Below are 21592 nucleotides of genomic sequence, written 5' to 3'. Positions count from 1 at the left end.
GTGGAGGAAAATATAGAAAGAAATAAGAAACTACATGTTTCCTGATGGTTTCAAATGCTCAGGTAAAGAGATAAAGAAAACAAAAAAGTGAGTATGAGAAAATGGTAAATTAATAATAGTAGTTATTATTGGGTGTCCAGTGCTTTCACTTGTTATTGCTCATTCTGCCAAATAGTTTTCAGTTTCAATTAACAGAATCCAAACTGGCTTAAAAAATAAGGTAATTTATTTCTCACATATTAATTTCAGAGGTAAGATGGCTACAAGATTGATCAAATCAATGGCTCGCCCTAACCAGTTTGGCTCAGCAGATAGAGCGTCAGCCTTCGGACTGAAGGGTCCCAGGTTCGATTCCAGTCAAGGGCATGTACCTGGGTTGCGGGCACATCCCCAATAGTGGGTGTGCAAGAGGCAGCTGAATTGATGTTTCTCTCTCATCAATGTTTCTGACTCTGTATCTCTCCCCCTCTCCATTCCTCTCTGTAAAAAATCAATAAAATATATTTTTAAAAAAATCAATGGCTAAACAACAGTTATAAAAATAGAATTTTTCCATTTTTTTCTGTGTTCTAGGTTAGGTGTGTGGCTTTGTTATCAATCTGCTTCCCTTTGTAATAATATGATGGCTTCCCCAATATCAGTCATTACATAAAGACTTGACAATGTCCAAAAGAGGAAAGAACATTTTCTTATGAACTCTCTTAGAAGCCAAAACACAAAAACAAAAACAAAAAAAAACACACAAACACACACAAAACAAAACAAAACAAAACAAACCAACCCACCTTCCCCCAAACAAAATAAAACAAACAAAAACCTTTACTGAAAACTCCCAGCAGACAACCTCTCTTGTCATTGTCCTAAATTATTTCACAAACTATTGTCTAAATTGAACACTGGCAATGGGACCACTAGAATTGAGTTAAATTAATCAGAATTCTTCCCACTCCTGGGACTGATGATAGAGCCAGTCTTCCTGGAAACACATGGCTGCATTGAAATTGGTGGATTTCTGATGAAAATTGAGATTTGCTATGAAGAAAAGAATAGATGATGGGTAGGCAATCAATTGTGTCTGCTGCAGCAGCCTTTATTATTTTTGATTTGTAGCTTTAGTAATCAGAGCTCAATGATGTTAAATGATTTGACTAAGACCAATTTTTAATTAGTAGCAAATCCTAATTTAAATGCAGGTCAGTGTGGTTCCAAAGATTTGATACTTGATTGCATTATTCTCAATGGCATAAATCCAACAATAAAAATATGTAAAGTGCTGTATATTTTGATCCACAATCAATATGTTGCATTTTGCTATTTCTGCTGAACAAAGATGCAAAAATCCTCAAAAAATATTAGCAAACTGAATTAAATGATATATTAAGATCATACACCATGATTAAGTGGGATTTATTCATGGAATGCAAGGTTGGTTCAAATCCACAAATCAATTAATGCGATACACCACATAAACAAAATGAAGGATAAAAATCAAATGATCATTTTAATAGATGTAGAAAACTCATTTAACCAAATCCAGCACCCATTTATGATAAAAACTCACAGCAAAATGAGAATAACCACAGCTAATATCATTCCCACGGGGCACAAACTAAAAGTGTTTTTCTTTTTTTTTTCTTTTTTTTAATATATTTTATTGATTTTTTACAGAGAGGAAGGGAGAGAGATAGAGAGTTAGAAACATCGATGAGAGAGAAACATCGATCAGCTGCCTCCTGCACATCTCCCACCGGGGATGTGCCCGCAAGCCAGGTACATGCCCTTGACCGGAATCGAACCTGGGACCCTTCAGTCCGCAGGCCGACGCTCCATCCACTGAGCCAAACCGGTTTCAGCTAAAAGTGTTTTTCTTAAGATAAGGACAAGACAGGGATGGCTGCTTTCATCACCCTTATTCAAATGGTACTGGGAGTCCTAGCCTTAGCAATCATACAAGAAGAAATAAAAAACATCCAAATTAGAAAGGAAGAGGTAAAAGCATTATTATTTTCAGATAACAGGATACCTCTAAAGATTTCACCAAAAAGTATTAGAACTAAAAATGAATTCAGTAAAATAGCAGGATATAATTTAATGTTCAGAAATTGGTTGCATTTTTATACACCAATAGCAAACAATCAGAAAGAGAACTTAAAAAAAATCCCATTTACAATTGCATTAAAAGTGCCTAGGCATACATTTAACCAAGGAGGTAAAAGACATGTACTTGGAAAAGTATAAGTCATTGAAGAAAGAAATGAAGAAGATATAAATAAATGGATACATCTATATCGCTCATGGATAGGAAGAATTAACATCATTAAAATGTTAATTGCAATCTACAGATTCAATGCAATTCTTATCACGATACCAATGAGATTTTTTTTTTTTTTTTACCGAACTAGAACAAATAATCCTAAAATTTATATGGACAGAAACGATCCCAAATAGTCAAAGCAATCTTGAGAAAGAACAACAAAGTTGGAGGTATCATGCTTACTGATACCAAACTGTACTACAAGATTATAGTATTCAAAAGAGAATGGTTCTGGCATAAAAACAGACACGTATATCAATGGAACAAATAGAGAGCCCATAAATAAACCCAGGCCTATATGGTTAATTCATCTATGACAAAGGAGGCAAGAACATACAATGGGGTAAAGACAGTCTATTTCATAAATGATGTTGGGAAAACTACAGATACACTTGTACATGCAAAAAATGAAACTAGACCACATTTTTACACCATATACAAAAATAAACTTAAAATGGATTAAAGACTTAAATGTAAGACTCCAAACATAAAGCTTCTAGGAAAAAACACAGGCAGTAAGCTCTCTGACATTTCATTTAGTACTGTTTTTTCCTGACATATCTCCTTAGGCAAGGAAAACAAAAGAAAATATAAACAAATGAGATTACATCAAACTAAATAGCTTTTGCATAGCAAATGAAGCCATCAACCAAATGCAAAGACAGCATACCGAATGGAAGAAGATATTTGCCAAGGCTATACCAGATAAGGAGTTAATATTCAACATTTATAAAGAACTCTTACAACTTAACAGCAAAAATACCCCCAAACAATCCAATTTAAAAATGGCCAGAGGACCTGAGTAGACATTGTTCTAAAGAAGACATACAGATGGCCAATAGACATACAAAAAGATGCCAAATGTCACTAATTATCAGAGAAATGCAAATTAAAACCACAATGAGATATCACCTCACACTGGTCAGAATGGCTATCATTGATAAACCACAAGTGTTGGCGAAGATGTGGAGGAAAAGGAACCCTCATACACTGTTGATGGGATTTCAAATTGGTGTACCCATTATGGAAGTTCCTCAAAAAAATGAAACTAAAAACTATGATCCAGAAATCCTATTTTTGAGAATTTATCCAATGAAATTCAAAACACTAATTTAAAAAGATATATGTACCCTTACATTCATTGCAGCATTATTTACAATAACCATGATATGGACATATCCTAAATGTCTACTGATAGATGATTGGATAAAGAAATTATAATACACATGTACAATGGAATATTACAGGGTCATAAAAAAGAATGAAATCTTACCATACACAACAACATGGATGGACCTAGAGGGTTTTATGCTAAGTCGAATAAGTCAGACATGGACAGACAAATACCATAAGATTTCACTCACATGTGGAATCTAAAAAAACAAAATACATAAATAAATCAGAAACAAACTCATAGACCAGAGAAAAAATTGATGGTTGCCAGATGAGAGTGGAGTTGGGTGAAAAAGGTGAAGGGATTAAGAAGTACAAATTGGGCCCTAGCTGGTTTGGTTCAGTGGATAGAACTTCGGCCTGTGGAATGAAGGGTCCAGATTTGATTCCAGTCAAGGGCACATGCCTGGGTTGTGGGCTCAATCCCCAGTAGGGGGTGTACACAGGAGGCAACCGATCCATGATTCTCTCTCATCACTGATGTTTCTATTTCTCCCTCTCCATTCCTCTCTGAAATCAATAATAATAAAAAAAGGAAGTACAAATTGGTAGTCACAAAATAGCCACAGGGATATAAAGTCCGGCTTAGGGAATATATTCAGTAATATTGTAGTAAGTTATGTATGATGCCAGGGGAGAACTAGATTTATAAGAGATTATTGCATAAGCTATATAAATGTCTAACTACTCTGCTGTACACCTGAAAGTAATATCATATTGAATGGCAACTGTAATTGAAAATAAAAATTTAAAAACATATACATATATACAATGGAATATCACTCAGCTTAAAAAAAGAATGAAATCTTGCCATTTGCAACAACATAGATGGACCTAGAGAATATTATGCTGAAATAAGTCAGACAGAAAAAGAAAAATACTATATGATTTCACTTACGTGTGGAATCTAAAAAAGAAAATAAATAAATAAAACAGAAACAAATCATAGATTCAGAGAACAAATGTGTAGTTGCCAGATAGGAGGGAAGATGGGAGGATGAGTGAGAAAGGTGAAGGGATTGAGAAGAACAAATTGCCAGCTATAACACAGTCAGGGGATGTAAAGGACAGCAAAGGGCATGCAGTCAATGTTATTGTAACGACTGTGTGTGGCGCCAGGATGACCACTTCACTTTGTCAGGTGTATGAATGTCTAATCACTATCTTGTAAACCTGAAACTAACATAGTATGTATGTCTACTGTGTGAAAAGTAAATGACAAATTTAAAAAGAAGCATATACCAAAATTGTTTCATTTGTTGTCATTATAAGGCCTTATTTTATAAAACTGAATAGGATTTAATGAAAATCCATGCCCCTCCTTTATTTTCTCCTTGTTCCTACACTTGCTCATTATTTCCCTTCATCTTCATGGAAACGAGAAAGCAAACGTGTGTGTACGAGGGCACCCACGCTGACTTGAAAACCTCACAGCCTCTTTGGACACAACTTAAGCTTGTGTCTAATGTGCGGGTCAACCTGTTGCCGACATCAACAGAATTCTAGATGTGTTTTACATCTTATCAGCCATTCAGACCAGCAGCATTTCTACTGGTGGAGAAAGGGTGAATGCTTTCCTTCACTTTACAAAAGGGGAAGATCAAATGAATGAGTTGTTTACACCTACTACGAAGCTTAGATTGTCTCATTCCATAAGCCCCCAAATAGGTTACAGTTGAAAACATGAGATGCTGTGAAACTTAGTTTAAATGCTATGCTTCATTTTTCTCCTCAAATCTTCAGCTTACTTTCCCCCTATACTGAAACAAACTCAAAACATGCTACTTTCTCCCGATGGACTACTGCCTCAGAGCCGACCTGGAAATATGGACCTCACTTTGGTCAGCCAAAGTCCTCAGCTCCAGTGTCCAGAACCTATCACTTCTAACACCTTGACGCCAGTTAACATGCCTTTCCAAATAAGTTAGTTTTAAAGATCACTTAGTTCTTTAACTCACACCAGGTGGAGCATACAGTGTAATAGCTGTGTTTTCAATTGAGCAAAGAGCTTAATCATTTCCCAGAAGGCTGGGCACTGTGTTTGAAGTCTCTGTCTCCTGCATCCCTTAACCAATGTGCCAGGAAGTCCTGGCCATTCCAATTTTCAAGATGCTCAAGATCGCTTCTCATTCACATTGCCACCCTTTTAAGCCTTCCTCCATAACCCGCAAGCCCTCCTGCCTGCTTTCCACCACCACTTTTTCTCCTCTCCCTTCTGCTACCACCAGAGTGTTCTTTATAAAGGGCAGGTCCTAACAGCAGCCTCTCTGGGTTTAATATCATTTAATATTTCCCCATTGCCCTTAGAGTAACTTTGTTCACACGCTAATCAGTACTGTGTGATCTGGTCTAGTCTAATACCAGGATCTGATCCAATATCCCCTCTTGCTCGACATGTGTTATGGCTTTGCTAATGTTGGTTGATTGACTGACAGGGTATATATTATTTCTTATCAAAAGGTTTTTCTGAAATGATAGAAACCTTGTTTACTTTAAAAAAGAGAACAAACTAAATTTATATGTAAGCATAATTCTCTGCTTGTTGAAATTCATATGGGACAATTTTAATAATTGTACAAGTTATTTTCCCTGACTCTGGGTAATCTATAATAATAAAAGTGTAATATGCAAATTGACCGAACACCTGAACAACGGAACAACCACCCAGACACCTTCTGAATGCAGCTGAGGCAGCCAGGGCTGCGAGGGTGGCCAGGGCTGCAAAGGCCTACTCTTGTATGAATTTCGTGCATCAGGCTGCTAGTTAGTTATTATAAAATGAATACTTGCAAAAACAACGCAAAAGAACCAAAGAGCCTGTTTACTTAAATATGCTGGGGAAAGCTGGAGTAGAGGCTGCAGGATAATTGCTACAGACCACAGCAAGCCTGGAGGTCTCGGTGAAAATGAGCAGTTTTGATGTTTGATATTTGAACCACTAGAAAGCTGTAATTAAGCTATATATCTGTTTAATCCCAAAGTTATCTACTTAGTCTCCCTTATTACTAATGCCAAATTTATATAATCTCTATAGTTTCAATTAATTAGACAGAAATATGAGTGCTTATTATTCCACAGGTCTGGATGCCTTATGGAGCAATGGTATATTTGTACAATCAGACATTTTTGAATTGCACTAAATTTCTTCTTGGAGAGTGAAAAATGTTTGACTTAGTTTCTTAAACTCCTTCCTTAAGCATTTTTTATTGTTATTTTCCTTTTGAGGGTACATGTTAAGAAATCAGGTAATTTGTAAAGCATAATTTGATTACCAAAATATAGCTTTATAATTTGAATTAAAATATTATTATAAACTTACAGTCTTCTGATCCCCAAAGGATAATTGAATTTAATTCATGATTGAAAAATACAGTGGATGCAATATCTATAGAGTGGTTCTCTGAAAGATGTTGTTTCTGGCTTTTAGGAAAGCTTTTACTGAGTGTCCTTATTCTTTGCTAAATCCTACTATTTAAAGATTTAAGGGGACACATTTTTTAAATTCTAAATATAACAACGACAATCAAGGTCACATCTGAGGTTGACAGTGGGTGCTACTTGCTGAACACTGGAAAACAAGGCTGTGTATAATGTAATTTTCTTGCTGGAGAGATGGTATGACCAGATAGGGATATGGGAAAATTAAACTTAGAGTTTGCATCCAAATATCCTTAGGTTTGCAGGTTTTTGATCTGTTTATTAGCCATGCAAAAATATATTGCTGTTTCTTAATCTGATCATAGTTCGCTCTGCCACTGGAATTATCCCCACACCCACGCTTTGATATGATATGTTTTATTTTCAAGGGCTTGTTTCACAAAGATCAGCAAACAAAATAATATTTCCACTCCCCCCTCTATCCGCCTTGTTTTTTGTGTAGTTAGCCAACTTCAATGGGAAGATATTAAAATGATTAATCCTTATAACTCACTGTGTCTTAAATGACTGGATATCATGGGAGCTGAACTCTAACTTTCATCTCTTAAATATGAATGTAGTAATATTACAAAGTTGTAATTCATTCTGAACTATTTGATCACTACAATCTGTAGATAAATCGGCTTTGGGTCTGCCTGATGCCATAACTCTGGCCTCTTTCCTATCAACTCCCCTGAGCCGAAGATACTGTTTAGAGAATCCAACTAGGTGAGTAACAGGTTTAAAGAGGCATCATCTGCATGACTCCCAAACTCTGCCAGTCTCCTTTCATTATAATTGCCCAATGAGTGCCGATTAGGGGTTATTGGTTATCTGCCTTCAGGCATATTTCAAAGCAGAGTCTCTGATAAAAATGCACTGGATTTTGGATCCAAAGAGCCTGTTTACTTACATGTGCGGGGGGGAGGGGGGGGAGCTGGGGGGGGAGCTGGAGCGGGGCTGCGGGCTAATTGCTGCAGGCCACAGCGAGCCTGGCGGTCTCGCTGAAGTGGGCAGTTCACAGCATACCTGACTGAGGCCTAGCCTTGCTGTCTGTTGCCCATGGACTTGGACCCAATTATTTCAACTTCTCTGAGCTTTACTTTCTGCAACTGTGGGACTAGCATGCTAAGGCTTCTGCACATGACTTTTATGAGAAGGAACTGAAGACCTGATGTGCAATCCATCATAAACTGTGGCCTGAGAGCCCAGGGTGAGGTCTGAGGACACACCAGTGCTTTTGGTTAGTCAGCTTATAAGGAAATGACAATCTCATTTCTCTGAGATTTAGCAGCAAAGCATTTGAAACAGCCTGAATATCCAAAACTAGGAAATGGGTTACATATATTTTATTACTTTAATAGTGGAATACTATGTGCATAACAATTGAAATAATGCTATAAATGTATATTTATTAACCAGAAAGGTATTTGCATTCATATATGAGTATGGGAAACACATTATTAAATACGTATATTGCATAAACAGATTTTGATGAAATTAGTAATTCGTGTGTGTATATATAAATATACATACACACTTTGATACACAAATATGAAACAGATAAGAAAAGATGTACAACGGCTATCTCCAAGTGTGGGGATTGGAAGTAAGTTTTCCATCCATATTTTTAAATTTTTCTAAAGTAAACAGATTACTTACATAAGGACACACACACACACACACACACACACACACACACACACACACACACAGTCTGCTTCAGTCCAGAGGCTTTCTTTAATCCCTGGCAACTCTTTCTCTCTCTTACCCCTTAGTATCCAGCCCATGGTCAAGGCCTTGGGTGAGCACTGTCTGGGTGCCAGCCTCTGTTTCCATTGCCCTGCCAACCATGATCCCAGTTCAGAAATCGTTATTTCTCATCTGTGGATGCAAAAAGCTTCTAATTAGACACTCTGTTCCCCCTTCACCTCTATTTTACCCTCCCAATTTATCTTCATAAAGATTCTCAAATCACAAATGTTTGCTGAAGCACAGAGGTGACTTGTCTATCTCCCCACATAACCCTGGATATGTCTGATGGCGTCCCTTGGTCCTAGGCCAGGGGTGGGAAACCCCTGGCACACGTGCCAAACATGGCACGGCAGTAACTTTTGCTGGCACGCGAAACCCTCTCTTATAATCTTCCATTTACAGCTTTTTTTCTTAATATCGACTTTTTTATTTTGCAGATAAATTCAGTGTAGGTGCATCTTAGATAAATAAATAATTTTACATAACAAGTTATCTTAAAGACCATAGACATGGATTGACGAGAGAGGGGAAGAGCAATTTCTATGCCTCGGCCTTAACTCTCCCTGCCTTTCTAGATCCGACCAGTGCTTTGGTTTCATCCACATACGCTTGTGAATCTTTGTTCTCAGTGGTGAATTTTGTTAAGTCTCGTAATAGGAGCAGCCTGACGGATGAAAGTAGTAGCTCGTGCATATCTCTGAAGGTCACGAAATAGAAACCTGATGTAAAGTCTCTGTCATCAGTGATGCAGCAGCAAAAGTCCCACTGATAATATCAAACGGAGTCATAAAGTTTTCTGTCGGACTATCAGTGTACATGTATACATTAAAAAATAAATGTGTTTTTCATCATCGTATACTGTGTTTTTGTTGCTCGAATGAATTTTATTATTCCTTCAAGGTTCTTCACATATGTACACCTTAAGAGATACCAAGTAGGCGTAACATGTTCTCAAAAAATTAGGGTTGGCACACAGAAGAATTTTGAGTCAGAGATTTTGCTGGTTTTGGCACGCACTCACAAACAGGTTGCCCACCCCTGTCCTAGGACATTTGGCCTGGTATTAAGAGCCATTTGCAGCATAGGCAAGGTTTATTTCTTACTCTGCAGCCAAACACAAGTGCTGTGTTCTGAACACCCCAGGCTTCTCTGTCTCTACTTTTGATCATCAAGTTTCATCAGTTTGTAATGATACTGCCTATTAAAATTCTAGTTACAACTTATAGCCCAACTGAACTCTCAATTTTTCTGAATTCTACGTGTCTTCTTACCTACGTCTGCATTTCGTATTATCCTCAATATTTATTTCTGTATTGATTCATTTATTTATATCATTTTTGAGCATCTGCTATTCTCCAGGGGCTATCTGGCTACTCAGATATATGGGTGTAAACAAGCCAGATACACCCTTGCCCTTAAGCAATTAATAATCTAATACTTAACATTTCTCCTTTTTAAATCTATTGATTTATGGTGAACTTCCCATAACTACCACCTTACCCTGTAACATCACACATCTACTGACTGTGTTATGTGTGATTATCTTGTAGAAACTATGTTATCTTACAAATAGTAGATAATTAATAAATGCATTGTATTGTTGGAGGGCCAGAAGGAAGGACTGAATCAAATATTTTATTCCAGCAACATAGGTGCATATATATGTATGTGTTTTAAACATGCATATTTAACCATGTGACTTTTTCCTGTTCAGTGTTTTTGAAAATTGAAATCAATTCCTAATTAGAATTATTAGTTTGGTCTCCAAAATGATGGACACAAGTTATTTTTGCTCGTTATATCCAGGAAAGACCAAAATGAGACTAACTTCCTTAAGAAAACCTGACGCGGAGTACACGCTTTATCAGAGCGCATGTCACAGAACGCAGCCTGGATCACTTCACCTGAGTTCAGAGGCCCGAGGGTGGCTCCTTAGTTACAGATCGCAAAGTGTTAACATTTTACTGAATTCACACACTCCAAGTATCCAGTCCTATAAGTACACTGTGCCTCCAAGTATGATTACTTTTTGTTTGTCTTTAGTGAAATTTTCCCTCTTTACAAAAAAAAAAAAAAAAATTATTTACTTAAAAATTTCCCTTGGGCCGAAACCGGTTTGGCTCAGTGGATAGAGCGTCGGCCTGCGGACTGAAGGGTCCCGGGTTCGATTCCGGTCAAGGGCATGTACCTGGGTTGCGAGCACATCCCCAGTGGGAGATGTGCAGGAGGTAGCTGATCGATGTTTCTCTCTCATCGATGTTTCTAACTCTCTATCTCTCTCCCTTCCTCTCTGTAAAAAATCAATAAAATATATTTAAAAAAAAAATTTCCCTTGGAAAAGTGAAGTCCTTTCCTATCTATTATGAATGTCTATCTTTTTATGGTATAGGGTTTTTTTTTTTATTTTAAACAATATTTACAGAAAAAATCTTTTAAGATATGTCAGAAATCTAAGTTAATATTTTAAATGAACCTGCTGTTTTCAAGTGACTCTTTAGCAGAGTAGTTTTAGCCCAAGTCCACCAAATTCATTAAAAACAAAACAAACCAACAAGCTCTGTTTTAATCTTAAGAGAAGTCCGCATCTAGCTAAGGACTTGGACGTACCCGTATGGCTTGGTTGTGAGATTTATACTGAAAACAATTCCAGCCAAACTGGTTGTGTGCAGTCCACTCTGTTTCAGATACAGCTGGAACGCTTGCTCTCGTCTGCCTCGTTGGCAACCAGGGTGTGTTGCTGTTATTTGTTTCCCAACTAATTGCAAGTCCCTTGGGCCTAGGAGTCACGGCATGTCACCATGTGAGTCTGTGCCTTGTGAAGTCCAAACGTTTGCTGACTTGGTTTACTTGATTTTATATTATTTTGTTAAACAAATGCTTCCTATATTATGAATGGTTTACCATATCAATCTGAATTTTTATATGTTAGTCCAAGAAATTAGTTTTAAGACATGTATAGAGTGGAATGTTTCCTTTTATTAATTGTGGTCTGAATATAGCTTTTAATGTACTTTTTAATTCTCCAGAAGAGTATATTTATATAAACTTTTTATATTCTTAAGAAAATTATGTTCAAGGTACTCACTTATGTCTTTTGGTGACTGGTAGAAATACGATTCCCTATCTATAACGCTGAATACTCTAAATATAAAACAGGAAAGAAAGTTGTAAGTGGAAGAAGAGGGAAAATGCAGATGTTCCTCTCCTACTGTCTGCTGTTTGAGATTAGACATCACAAAGCATCTTTCTTCCCTTCTTAATGGAGCTATTTCTTTTCAAATCCATGTTGGTGAGAAAATTCAACTCAGGAAGAGTCGCCTGATGTCTTGTTTAATACTTCACCACTGTGAAGCGTCCTCTGTATTTTTCCTTGAAGTCGTACACAGGCAGAACTACTGTCCTTGCCCTTGCTTTTTGTCTTTGCCGCACATTTACTTTTCGACAAGCTTAAATAATGGCTCAAATGGCTCCAATGATTCATGCCCGCAGAGGGATGTCTTCATTTGCTCTATTCACATTCCCTGTTTTAACTAATGGTCTGGTGAACACCTAGTGTAGGTGCATTTTATTAGAGAGTATATTCCCTCTAAATGCTGTTCCTAAGCTGAAAGAAATGGGCCATCATCACATAAAAATAAAGTATCTCTGTAGAATTTACAAGAAATGAAATGTCCTTATTCCTGAGGCATAGAACATAAGGGGCTTTTTTCTCTCACTACACTAATGTTGATTAAGGGTATCACATCAACAGCTGTTGTGACATATAGGAAAATGAATTCATCCACTGAAAAATCTCACTTAAAAGGAGCAAATCTCTTGAAGTTTCTCATTCTCTACAGTTTTCTTCTTCCTTTTGAGACAGGAGAAACCAGTTCCCACTCTCCAGATTGCTTCGCTCTGAGTTCATAAAACTGCAATTAATAATGGTGAGCTAAGGCCACTCTGGATTTGATGCACTGCTCTATCATCATTGAAAGAGAGTCTTTAAATCTGCTGTTAACAACGTGTAGGGACTTTGCACTGATTAATTCATCTGACCATAGTCTCAAGGCTGACATGGCATTTTCTAGGCCTCCTGTTCCATTGGGATCAATATCATCATTTTATAAGAAATGAACTTACTACTTTATAGACTTAGTTGGAAAGACATTTTAATCGTCAGCTTTAGACTGTGCCACTAGACTTTAATTTGTTGACTTATGAGAACACAGAAAATCTCATATTTTACTGAACTTTCTAAACATAAAATAAGGTTATCAGAGAATCCTGGTGATTCTGACATTTGAACTTCAGCAAAAGGGCATTGAGGCTAAGGACCCTCCTTCCGGGAGTGCCCGGCGCTCCGCCCACAGCTCATGCCACGTGCTGAAGAAAACACCCCTCAGGAGAAGAGCACTGACAATCGGGTCAGGGGTGCTGGCTTTTAGAGCAGACATTACTTGGGGGCCACACAACATCTGTTCTCCCTGCATGTGGTGCCAGAGCCCGAATTCCTGCTGAAGAGGTACCTCTCGTCCTCTGTGTGGCCGCGGAGCTGCCAGCCAAGGCTCCCGGGCGGTCTGCCCAGGACAAACGGCTGAAGCTAGGAAGCTTTCTTCTCTGGGTTTGGAGCCTTCACTCTAAGCGACAGAGGAAAGAGAAAGTATACGGAATTCATTTGTTCCAGGAGCGGCGGCCTGAGCATATTTGTTGTCCAGAGCCGGTTTCTGCCCCTCTGGACCTGGATTTTGCTTCTTGACTATGAGCCACTTCGCAGCCTCAGAAGACATTCTGCTTTTCATTAATTTAGCTAGAATCAGCGTCTGTTACTTTCCTCTCAAAAACTATGTGAAGATTAATTTTATGTGTCAACTTGACTAGAGTAAGGGATGCCCAGGTTGCTGGCAAAAATATTATTTCTGACTGAGTCCATGAGGGTGTTTCAGGAATATGTTAGCATTTAAATTGGAGGTCTGATTTTTAAAAAAATCACTTTCACCAATGTGGGTGGGCATCATCCAATCTGTTAGGGGTTAAATAGAGCAAAGAGGTAGAGGAAGGACAAATTTGCTCTTTCCACTTGGGCTAGGGCATCCATCATCTCCTGCCCTTGGACATCAGCACTCCGGTTGTTTGAATGTCTTGCTTGAAGCAAGACTTAAAGCATTGGCTCTCAGAAGCTGGGCTTGACTGAAAGTAGACAACTGGCTTTTTTGAGCCTCCAGCTTGGGGACAGCACACTGTGGCCCTTCTGAGGTTCCATAAATGTGTAAGCCAGTAGCTCATAATAAACCTCCTATCTATCTATCTATCTATCTATCTATCTATCTATCTATCTATCATCTATCTATCTATCTATCTATCTATCTATCTATCTATCATCTATCTATCTATTATCTATCTATCTATCTATCTATCTATCTATCTATCTATCTATCATCTATCTATCTGTCCTCTATCTCTGTTGATTCTGTTCCTCAGAACCTAATACAAACTATTAAAACTTTGTTTTGTAATCATTAGATTTTGATAGTAATGTATTATCCTTTGATAGTACTTAACCTTACATTTTTTTGAAAATAAAATGTAGTAGAATATATTTACTGTAATGTAAAATATATCTTTAGTAGGCATTTCCAGGGTGAAGTGTTTATTGGAATCCAAAATGCTGACCTAAGTCTATGAATGGTTCTTGGCTCTATTCCTGGGCAAGCTCCCCACACTCTTCGAATGCCAGCCTTCCCCTGGGTCAAGATGCTCCAGCCACTCTTGTTTTCATTCACTTTTTGAAACATGACATGTTTTTGTCTGTCCCATTCCTTCTAAGTGAAATTTTATTTCATTGCCTTTACTCTCTCTATCAGAAAATGCGTTCTCAATCTTCATGTTTAAGCAAAATCTTGAGCAGATTTTCCTTGTCAACAACTGATTTCACATATCCTTTTGCTTAGTTGATAATCTTCATTTGGGAAGCCTCAAAGGCATTTCACACTTAATCTGACTCACCCAGGTCTGGTTCTCTCATCTCCAGCCAGTTTTTCCCATCCCCTCCACTCAGCATCACCATCATGCAGTGCCTCAAGCCAGTAGTCAGCCTGGACTCCTTTCTTTCATTGCCTCAAACCACTGCACCAGCCAGCTCAGCAGCCTTTACCTCTGAAATAGATCCCCAATCCTATTTCCTCTGTTTCACTTTCACAATTTTATCCTATTTCAGTTATCATCTTTTACGTACTCAAATGCAATATCTTCTATTTTATTTCTGTGTATTCTTTTAAAATTTTTTTTTATTGATTTCAGAGAGGAAGTTAGAGGGAGAGAGAGATAGAAACATCAGTGATGAGAGCACATCATTGATTGGTTGCCTCTTGCACACCCTTTACTGGGGATTGAGCCCACAACCCAGGCATGAACCCTTGACTGGAATTAAACCTAGGACCCTTCAGTCTGCAGGCCAATGCTCTATCCATGGAGCCAAACCAGCTAGGACTCTGTGTACTCTTTAGCTCATACAATATAAGTGATTGTTCAAATTCTCTTTCTTAGAATCTCCAGTGGCTCCAATTAGGAAAAAATATCCAAATTCCTGACTGAGACCTGCAAGGTAGTCCAACATTATTGGCAACTTAAGCACCTTCCTTTCCTCCCTCCCTTTCCCCATCATTTTCTTTTCTGTCCCTCCCTCCCTCTTTCCTCCCCTCCCTCCCTCCTTCCCTTCCTTCCTCTACCCTTCCTGCCTCCTTTCCCACTCAGCCATTCTGAATTCCGAGCCACTCTGTGTGTGCACAAGCTCTTCTCCCTGTTGGAATGTTCTTTGCAGATTTTTGCACAGCTGAGCTGGCCTCTTCTTGTGATTTTACTCTCAACTCAGATCTCTCTCTGAGCCTCCTTAATCACTGATTCTAAAGGAGCGTTCCCCATGCTCTATCACATCAGCCTGTTTGAAAGCCTCCAGAAAACTACTCCTATAAAAGTATCTTGTTCTCGTCTTTCTTATTGATATGATTTGCAAAGCCATATTTTCCCATCTAATTTATCCTTTTAATTATGTTTAAACAGAAAACAACATTCTCTTTGGCTGTTACTTTTTCCTCACCTGTATTTTGGTTATTAGGTAACACATTTTCACAAGTTAATGAAGACTAATGAAATAAGAGCTAATTATCCTGTTTCCTGTGTACACATAAGAACAGGAATCTCAAGATATGCTGTTTGTGTAAATTAACAATTTAACATAGGCGTGAACGTGGCTTCATACTTACGCTAGTCAGAAAAAGGGGCCTTTGCAAAACGAGCAGTATCTGAGTGAGGGAATTATCCTGGATTAATACTTAGCCATTGTTATAAAGCACGTAAGTAAATGAGTTCCTTAAAGGCAGAAGTGGCGTTTTCCTTGTTTGACATCTTTGTTTCTTTGCCTAACATGTTGTCTGTGAGCTCAAGAGGAGCCTCATCAAATAGTTGCTAAATTGAATAAAATATATATTTTAGAATTGTTTTAATGCTTACAATCTGAAATTATGTTTGAGCAAGGGAAGGGGATTTTTGTCCATTTAGAATTATGAAAGTTCAGTGAATTTATGAATATCAATAGAAAGTAGGATTCTCACTTTCTCCATCTCATTGGCAAACAATGATCAGGAATGAGATGATATTCTTGTAATATGGATTTGAAGTTTTGCATTTTATTAAGAAGAGAATATTTATATTTAGGACATGGCTTTGGGGACCTCTAGGCTGTTTTCCAGTATCTTGTTATATCAATTCCTAACATGTATTAATTCTGATTAAATGATAACCAATGTATTCAAGATGCCAAGTCATTGGTGACCCAACTTCTCTATGTTAATACTAAATAAATTCAGCGAGTTTCCTCAAAAATGTATTTAAATGATGATCATGAAATCACCAAAGACTCTAGTCACCATATGACTACTTGTACTTAGTTCAAAATGATGACACAGTTTTCAACATCCAAGTGTTTTTCTTCCTGGCGTTTCTTGGAAGGTCAGAGGGCAACTTGTTCACTGCTCTCATCTCCTCTTTTCAAAATCACACCTCTTCCAGAAATATGGATTTTCCCACTAAGGCCCACCGGCTTCAGCAGTTACTGGAAAGTCAGCACCTGATGAGACGATGATAAACATTGAGGGCACACTGGTAACCTGGGTTATTTTGGTCTTCCCTCTGCTTACTACAGCCAGAAGAGAATGCCTCATTGAAACAAGTCCAGGTAATTACAAGAAAAGGGCTTCATTTCAGCAGTCATAACGTCAGATTTTGTAAACAATTGACTTTGCACATACATATAAATACGTGTGTATTTGTGTGCATGTACATGTGTGTGTGCACATATGAGCAATTTTTATGGAAAACTGGTTTTGGGGAAATTGTAATAGGTTTTGTTTCGGGATACAAATTCTTACAAATTGGTAGCCGATGGGCTGAAAGCGTCACAGAACTTGGCTTAATTTGTTCTGCAATGTGCTTTATTATTGTTGTTATTATTTACTTAACCTTTAGAAATTAGGAGGTTTCACACGGAATTTCAGATTTCCAGTTTCCCCTGAAAAATCAGGAGACAGTGTAAGAAATTGTGTGCAGTTCAAGCACTGGCGACGCTGTGATTTTAAACTACAAATGGCAACAATTTAAAGGCTTCATCCTCCCTGATGCTTCTCTTCCGTATCAAATGGTGGAGGTGGTAGGCACTGAAATGCTTACCCAGAATGCTCCCTGGCTTAATGGGGCATTACATGCCATCTTATTCCACCTGTAATTTCCCCCTAATTTCTCTGTTATATCAATTTTCCCTTCATAAAGTTTTGCACATTTGGGCCTATTTTTCTCCTCTCCTTGTTATGACTTTTACCCAGGACATATTTTCTCACTTGGGGTTACTGAATTTGTTTCTGTCATAGCCATCACCAGGCTTGCTGCCTAGCCTTTCCTCTGCCTGCCCCTGCCACTCTGCAGACTAGTTATGAATTCATGTGCCCTCAGCATGCTTCATCCCTGGGCCCCGCCCTTGCTGTCCCTGTCCGTTGTCCCTCTCATTCTGTGTTAATTACAGGAAGAGCTAGCCAGTGTGCCCTGACCATAGCACAAAGCAGGCATCTGCCCTCTGATGACTCTGTTCCCAGCATTCCTCGTGCCACCTGTGCAAATAGATAGGGACCGCCTTCAAGACTGGCCGTTAGACCACCTTGGACCACAATTGCACAAGATAGCTCATCGTGCTGGCTACATATTTCAAAATCATATTTTGTTGTTCTGATTGTCTTAAAACAGGTTTTCTCTGAGTATGATCCTTGGATATCTTACCTCAGAATTACCTGTCTTGCCTCTTAAGTATTTATTCCTGGGCTCTTGAGTTCCTTAAGTTGGGACATAGGAATGTGATAGAGCTACAGTCTGATCATCTAGAATTTAAAGACAGCATGACTAATAGTGATAGAGGCCTGATGCCTGGATAGGCTATAAAACAGGATTCAATTACATTGACAGGAGTGCATTTCAGGTCTGCAGTGGTTTCCCAAACACTATTCACCTTAATTGTTGGTAATAGCTCTGGGTGTGGCTGTAACCAGCTCTCTGGTGCCCTTGCTGAGCCCATCGCCCCCATGGTCCAGTGGACGCAGAGTGGAAGGCAATCAACGCCTTGCCTTTCAGGCAAAAGCCAGCCAATGAGATAGGAAACTTCTCGAGTGCAGGACTGTGTTTCTTTCTATTTTTTTCCTGCCCCTCTCATGACTCATCTCCAGGAACACATGGTTCATAATGCTGAGTCTCATTGGACAAATGGAGTGAATGTTTGAAGATGGAAATTAGAAAGGACATTAGCATCCAGGTTGGCAATGATGGTGATGACTCATTGGTCGGATGCACACCCTGAGGTCCGCACTGGATTCATCCAGTGGGTGCTTTTACTTCAACTCTCATCAGTGAGGCATTGCTATGATTCTCTACTTTTCACCAATGGGGAGTGTTCAGCTAGAGTTGCAGAGGGAGGAAAGAGGCATTGTGATATGAGCAGCAACTACTTTTGTCATTCATGAAAAAATTTGAACAAATTTAAACCATCTATTTTACTTTTAAGGGGGGGGAGAGCTGATTAATAATCATTGGAAAAATCAATGTGGTAAAGTGGTTTAAGGCAGAGTATAATTTGGAGCTGGAAGACCTGGGTTCCAGATTCAGTTTGCCATTTAACAGCTCTGCAAATTTGAGGACGATCCAAAGTCTTTCTGAAACTATAAAATGGGAACAATGTTACTGCATATCAAGTTGTTGCAGGGACTAAATGATGAAATTTATATAAAATACTATAAAAATATAGAGGACTCTTACTATTAATGATTGTTCCAAATGTGAATGAGGATCTCAAAAAATATAACTATATTATTTTGAATCATGCTTCAAAAGGGGGGGAGCACACAAGAATAATGAAATCTCATCTCCACAGTCACTCAAAGCAGGTGTCACCATGCGTCGCTGAGGCTGAGCTTCGGGAGGCTCAGCAACACGCCAGAGTCACAGCCCAGCTAGCAAGGAGCTGAGCTGGGATTTAAAAACCACACCTGTCCAGCTGCAAATGCTCGACTCTTTCCAATGTGCCAGTTTGCCTTTAAAAATAAATAAATAAGCCAACACGTATACTTTTTCTTAATATTAAAAAAAGGGATTGATGTTTGAATACTAGCTCATTCTGATGATCCCCTATTAAGATGTTCCCTATTAAGATGTTGCCGTTGCACAGGTTGTTGGGCTGACTCAGCATGCTATCAGCACACGTTGGCAATGGGTCAATGTTGTTGCTAGTATTGATCTGGTGTTGTAGAACTTCCTTGACGTATATGTTAAAGACTCCCATGACCTTAGAATGAAATTTTGAGGAATGGCAACTACTTAGGAGCTGTTTCTTTACGATTGAATAAATTTATGAAATAATGTAAAAGGTACACCCATTTCAATAAAATATCAAGTCCATTTACTTTAAAAGACATCTAGAATCTGGTTCAATTTCTTTTTATGAAATATGTTAAACATAATTTGAACATAGCTTAAATGAAGTGTCCAAAGGGATAAAGCAGGTCACCTGGGAAATTGGCTTTTATGGATTACAAGAACTTAATGTCGAAACTGTACCTAATGGACACACTTTCTTCAAAAAGAAAATACTTCAGTAAACAATGGACTGGTCTATCCATTTCATCGTTGTTTCTATATGAGACTGTAGAATGGCATAATTATAGCAAAAGTAAATAATGTAAACATCGCTATCAGTAGTAGTGAAGAACACCTTTGTCTTCATGGATTTGGAGTTCACAGGAAATGCAAAGGGAAATCTTTGATCCAAGTTCAATTTTTAATTTCACAGTTTTTTAAATGTTCTATTTAAACATCTCTTAATAAAGAGAAGTTGGAGAATTTTCTTGCCTGTGGCTTTTTGAAGGAAGTGATTCTGAGAATACTTCATGTCTGCACCAACTTTTATCCTGAAGCAGAGCTCTAGCAGAGAGGAGCTCCAGCTATGAACTGTGATTCGTGGGGCATGGGGCAGGTCACGCCCTGCAAGTAATTTAACATCTTTCCTTTGAAATGTTGTATAAGGTCGTGGTTAATTCAGATGCCCTGGAGTCACACACTTTGGGATCGAATTCAGCTCTGTCACGCTTCCTAATCTTATCCTCTTAGCCCGTTACTTCAGCCCTTTGTGATTCTGTTTTCTCCTCTGAAAATTAGGAATAATTACTGTTGCACAGGTTGTTGTGATGACTCAGCATACTATCAGCACACATTGGCAATGGGTCGATGTTATTGCTAGTATTGATCTGGTGTTGTAGAACTTCCTTGACGTATATGTTGAAGTCTCCCATGACCTTAGAATGCAATTTTGAGGAATGGCAACTAATGAGGAGCTGTTTCTGTACGACTGAGTAAATTTATGAAATAATGTAAAAGATACACCTTTTTCAATAAAATACCAAGCCACTTTAAGAAACATTAAGATGTTCATAAAATGAAAAGATTATAAAATGAAACCTTCTAGTAAATAATCATGAGCTGATACATATTTTCAAAAGCGCACAAAGTTGCTCTCGTCCTAGGAGAACATATCGATTTGTGTGTGTATTTCCAGCAGCGCCTTACGCACACGGTGCCTGTGGCCAGCCGCTCTCCCGGGGGAGGTGGCCCCTTTAATTGCAGTGAATGGCGATTCTATTTGTAGACATCACTTCCTACAGCACGCCTTCCTTGCTGTGATTATTATTTAGAAAATTCTTGTCCTCAAATGATTTAGTCTCCTTGGCTAAAGGAGAAAGTCCTACAGCACAGCCAGAACCTCACGGATAATCTGTCCGAGCTGAAAATGTACGTTTTCTCCCAGCATAACCATGTGCTTACTGCGACAGAGGGAAACAAGCTGCTCAACGCCAAGCACCTTCACGTGCCACCCAGCCCGAGAGGAGAAAACTTTAAAAAAATCAGAAGCACGAATATTATTTGATTTGCCCGGCATTCCATCTCCCACATTAGCTCTTGCTTATAAACAAAATCACAATTTTCACATTCGGAGAAAATCAACAGCAAGAGGACTTACCTTCCTTCAACCAAGAAATGTTATTTTTGTCCTTTTCAAAATGCTCAGCTGCTCTTACTTTTATGTTTTCCAGCTCAGTTTCTGACATCTAAGAGGAAACACAATTTGTGATATAAAAAAAAAAATGTTTAAGAACCCAAATTTGTGACATTGATCTTTATATTTAGAGACTAATGCCATATTGTAGGAAAGCGTTTTCCCTATAGTTTTGCAGTTCACTGCCTAAAGTTGTCTTACATTTTATCCATTTGTAGTATTTTAAAACATTAATATTGAAAACTAAACTTTATATAATATTTCATTTCCCAGCAGCAGAGTGCTATAAGATTTTATAATTTATGAATATGAGA

General features: G+C 38.2%; 1 protein-coding gene across 2 annotated transcripts in view; it reads right to left on the bottom strand.

The window, feature by feature from the left end:
• MDFIC2 (MyoD family inhibitor domain containing 2) overlaps positions 1-21330 on the bottom strand; it is a 113497-nt gene extending 92167 nt beyond the window's left edge. For both annotated transcript variants that reach the window (XM_036333785.1, XM_036333786.1), the window contains exon 1: positions 21243-21330. In XM_036333785.1, the coding sequence (XP_036189678.1) occupies positions 21243-21330 (88 nt within the window). The remainder of the gene's footprint in view (positions 1-21242) is intronic.
• Between the last annotated feature and the right edge of the window lie 262 nt (positions 21331-21592).

Source organism: Myotis myotis, unplaced genomic scaffold (assembly GCF_014108235.1).
Source record: "Myotis myotis isolate mMyoMyo1 unplaced genomic scaffold, mMyoMyo1.p scaffold_m19_p_13, whole genome shotgun sequence".
NCBI lineage: Eukaryota > Metazoa > Chordata > Mammalia > Chiroptera > Vespertilionidae > Myotis > Myotis myotis.
Note: the sequence above shows the minus strand (reverse complement) of the source record. Positions and strands in the feature narration are given on the sequence as shown.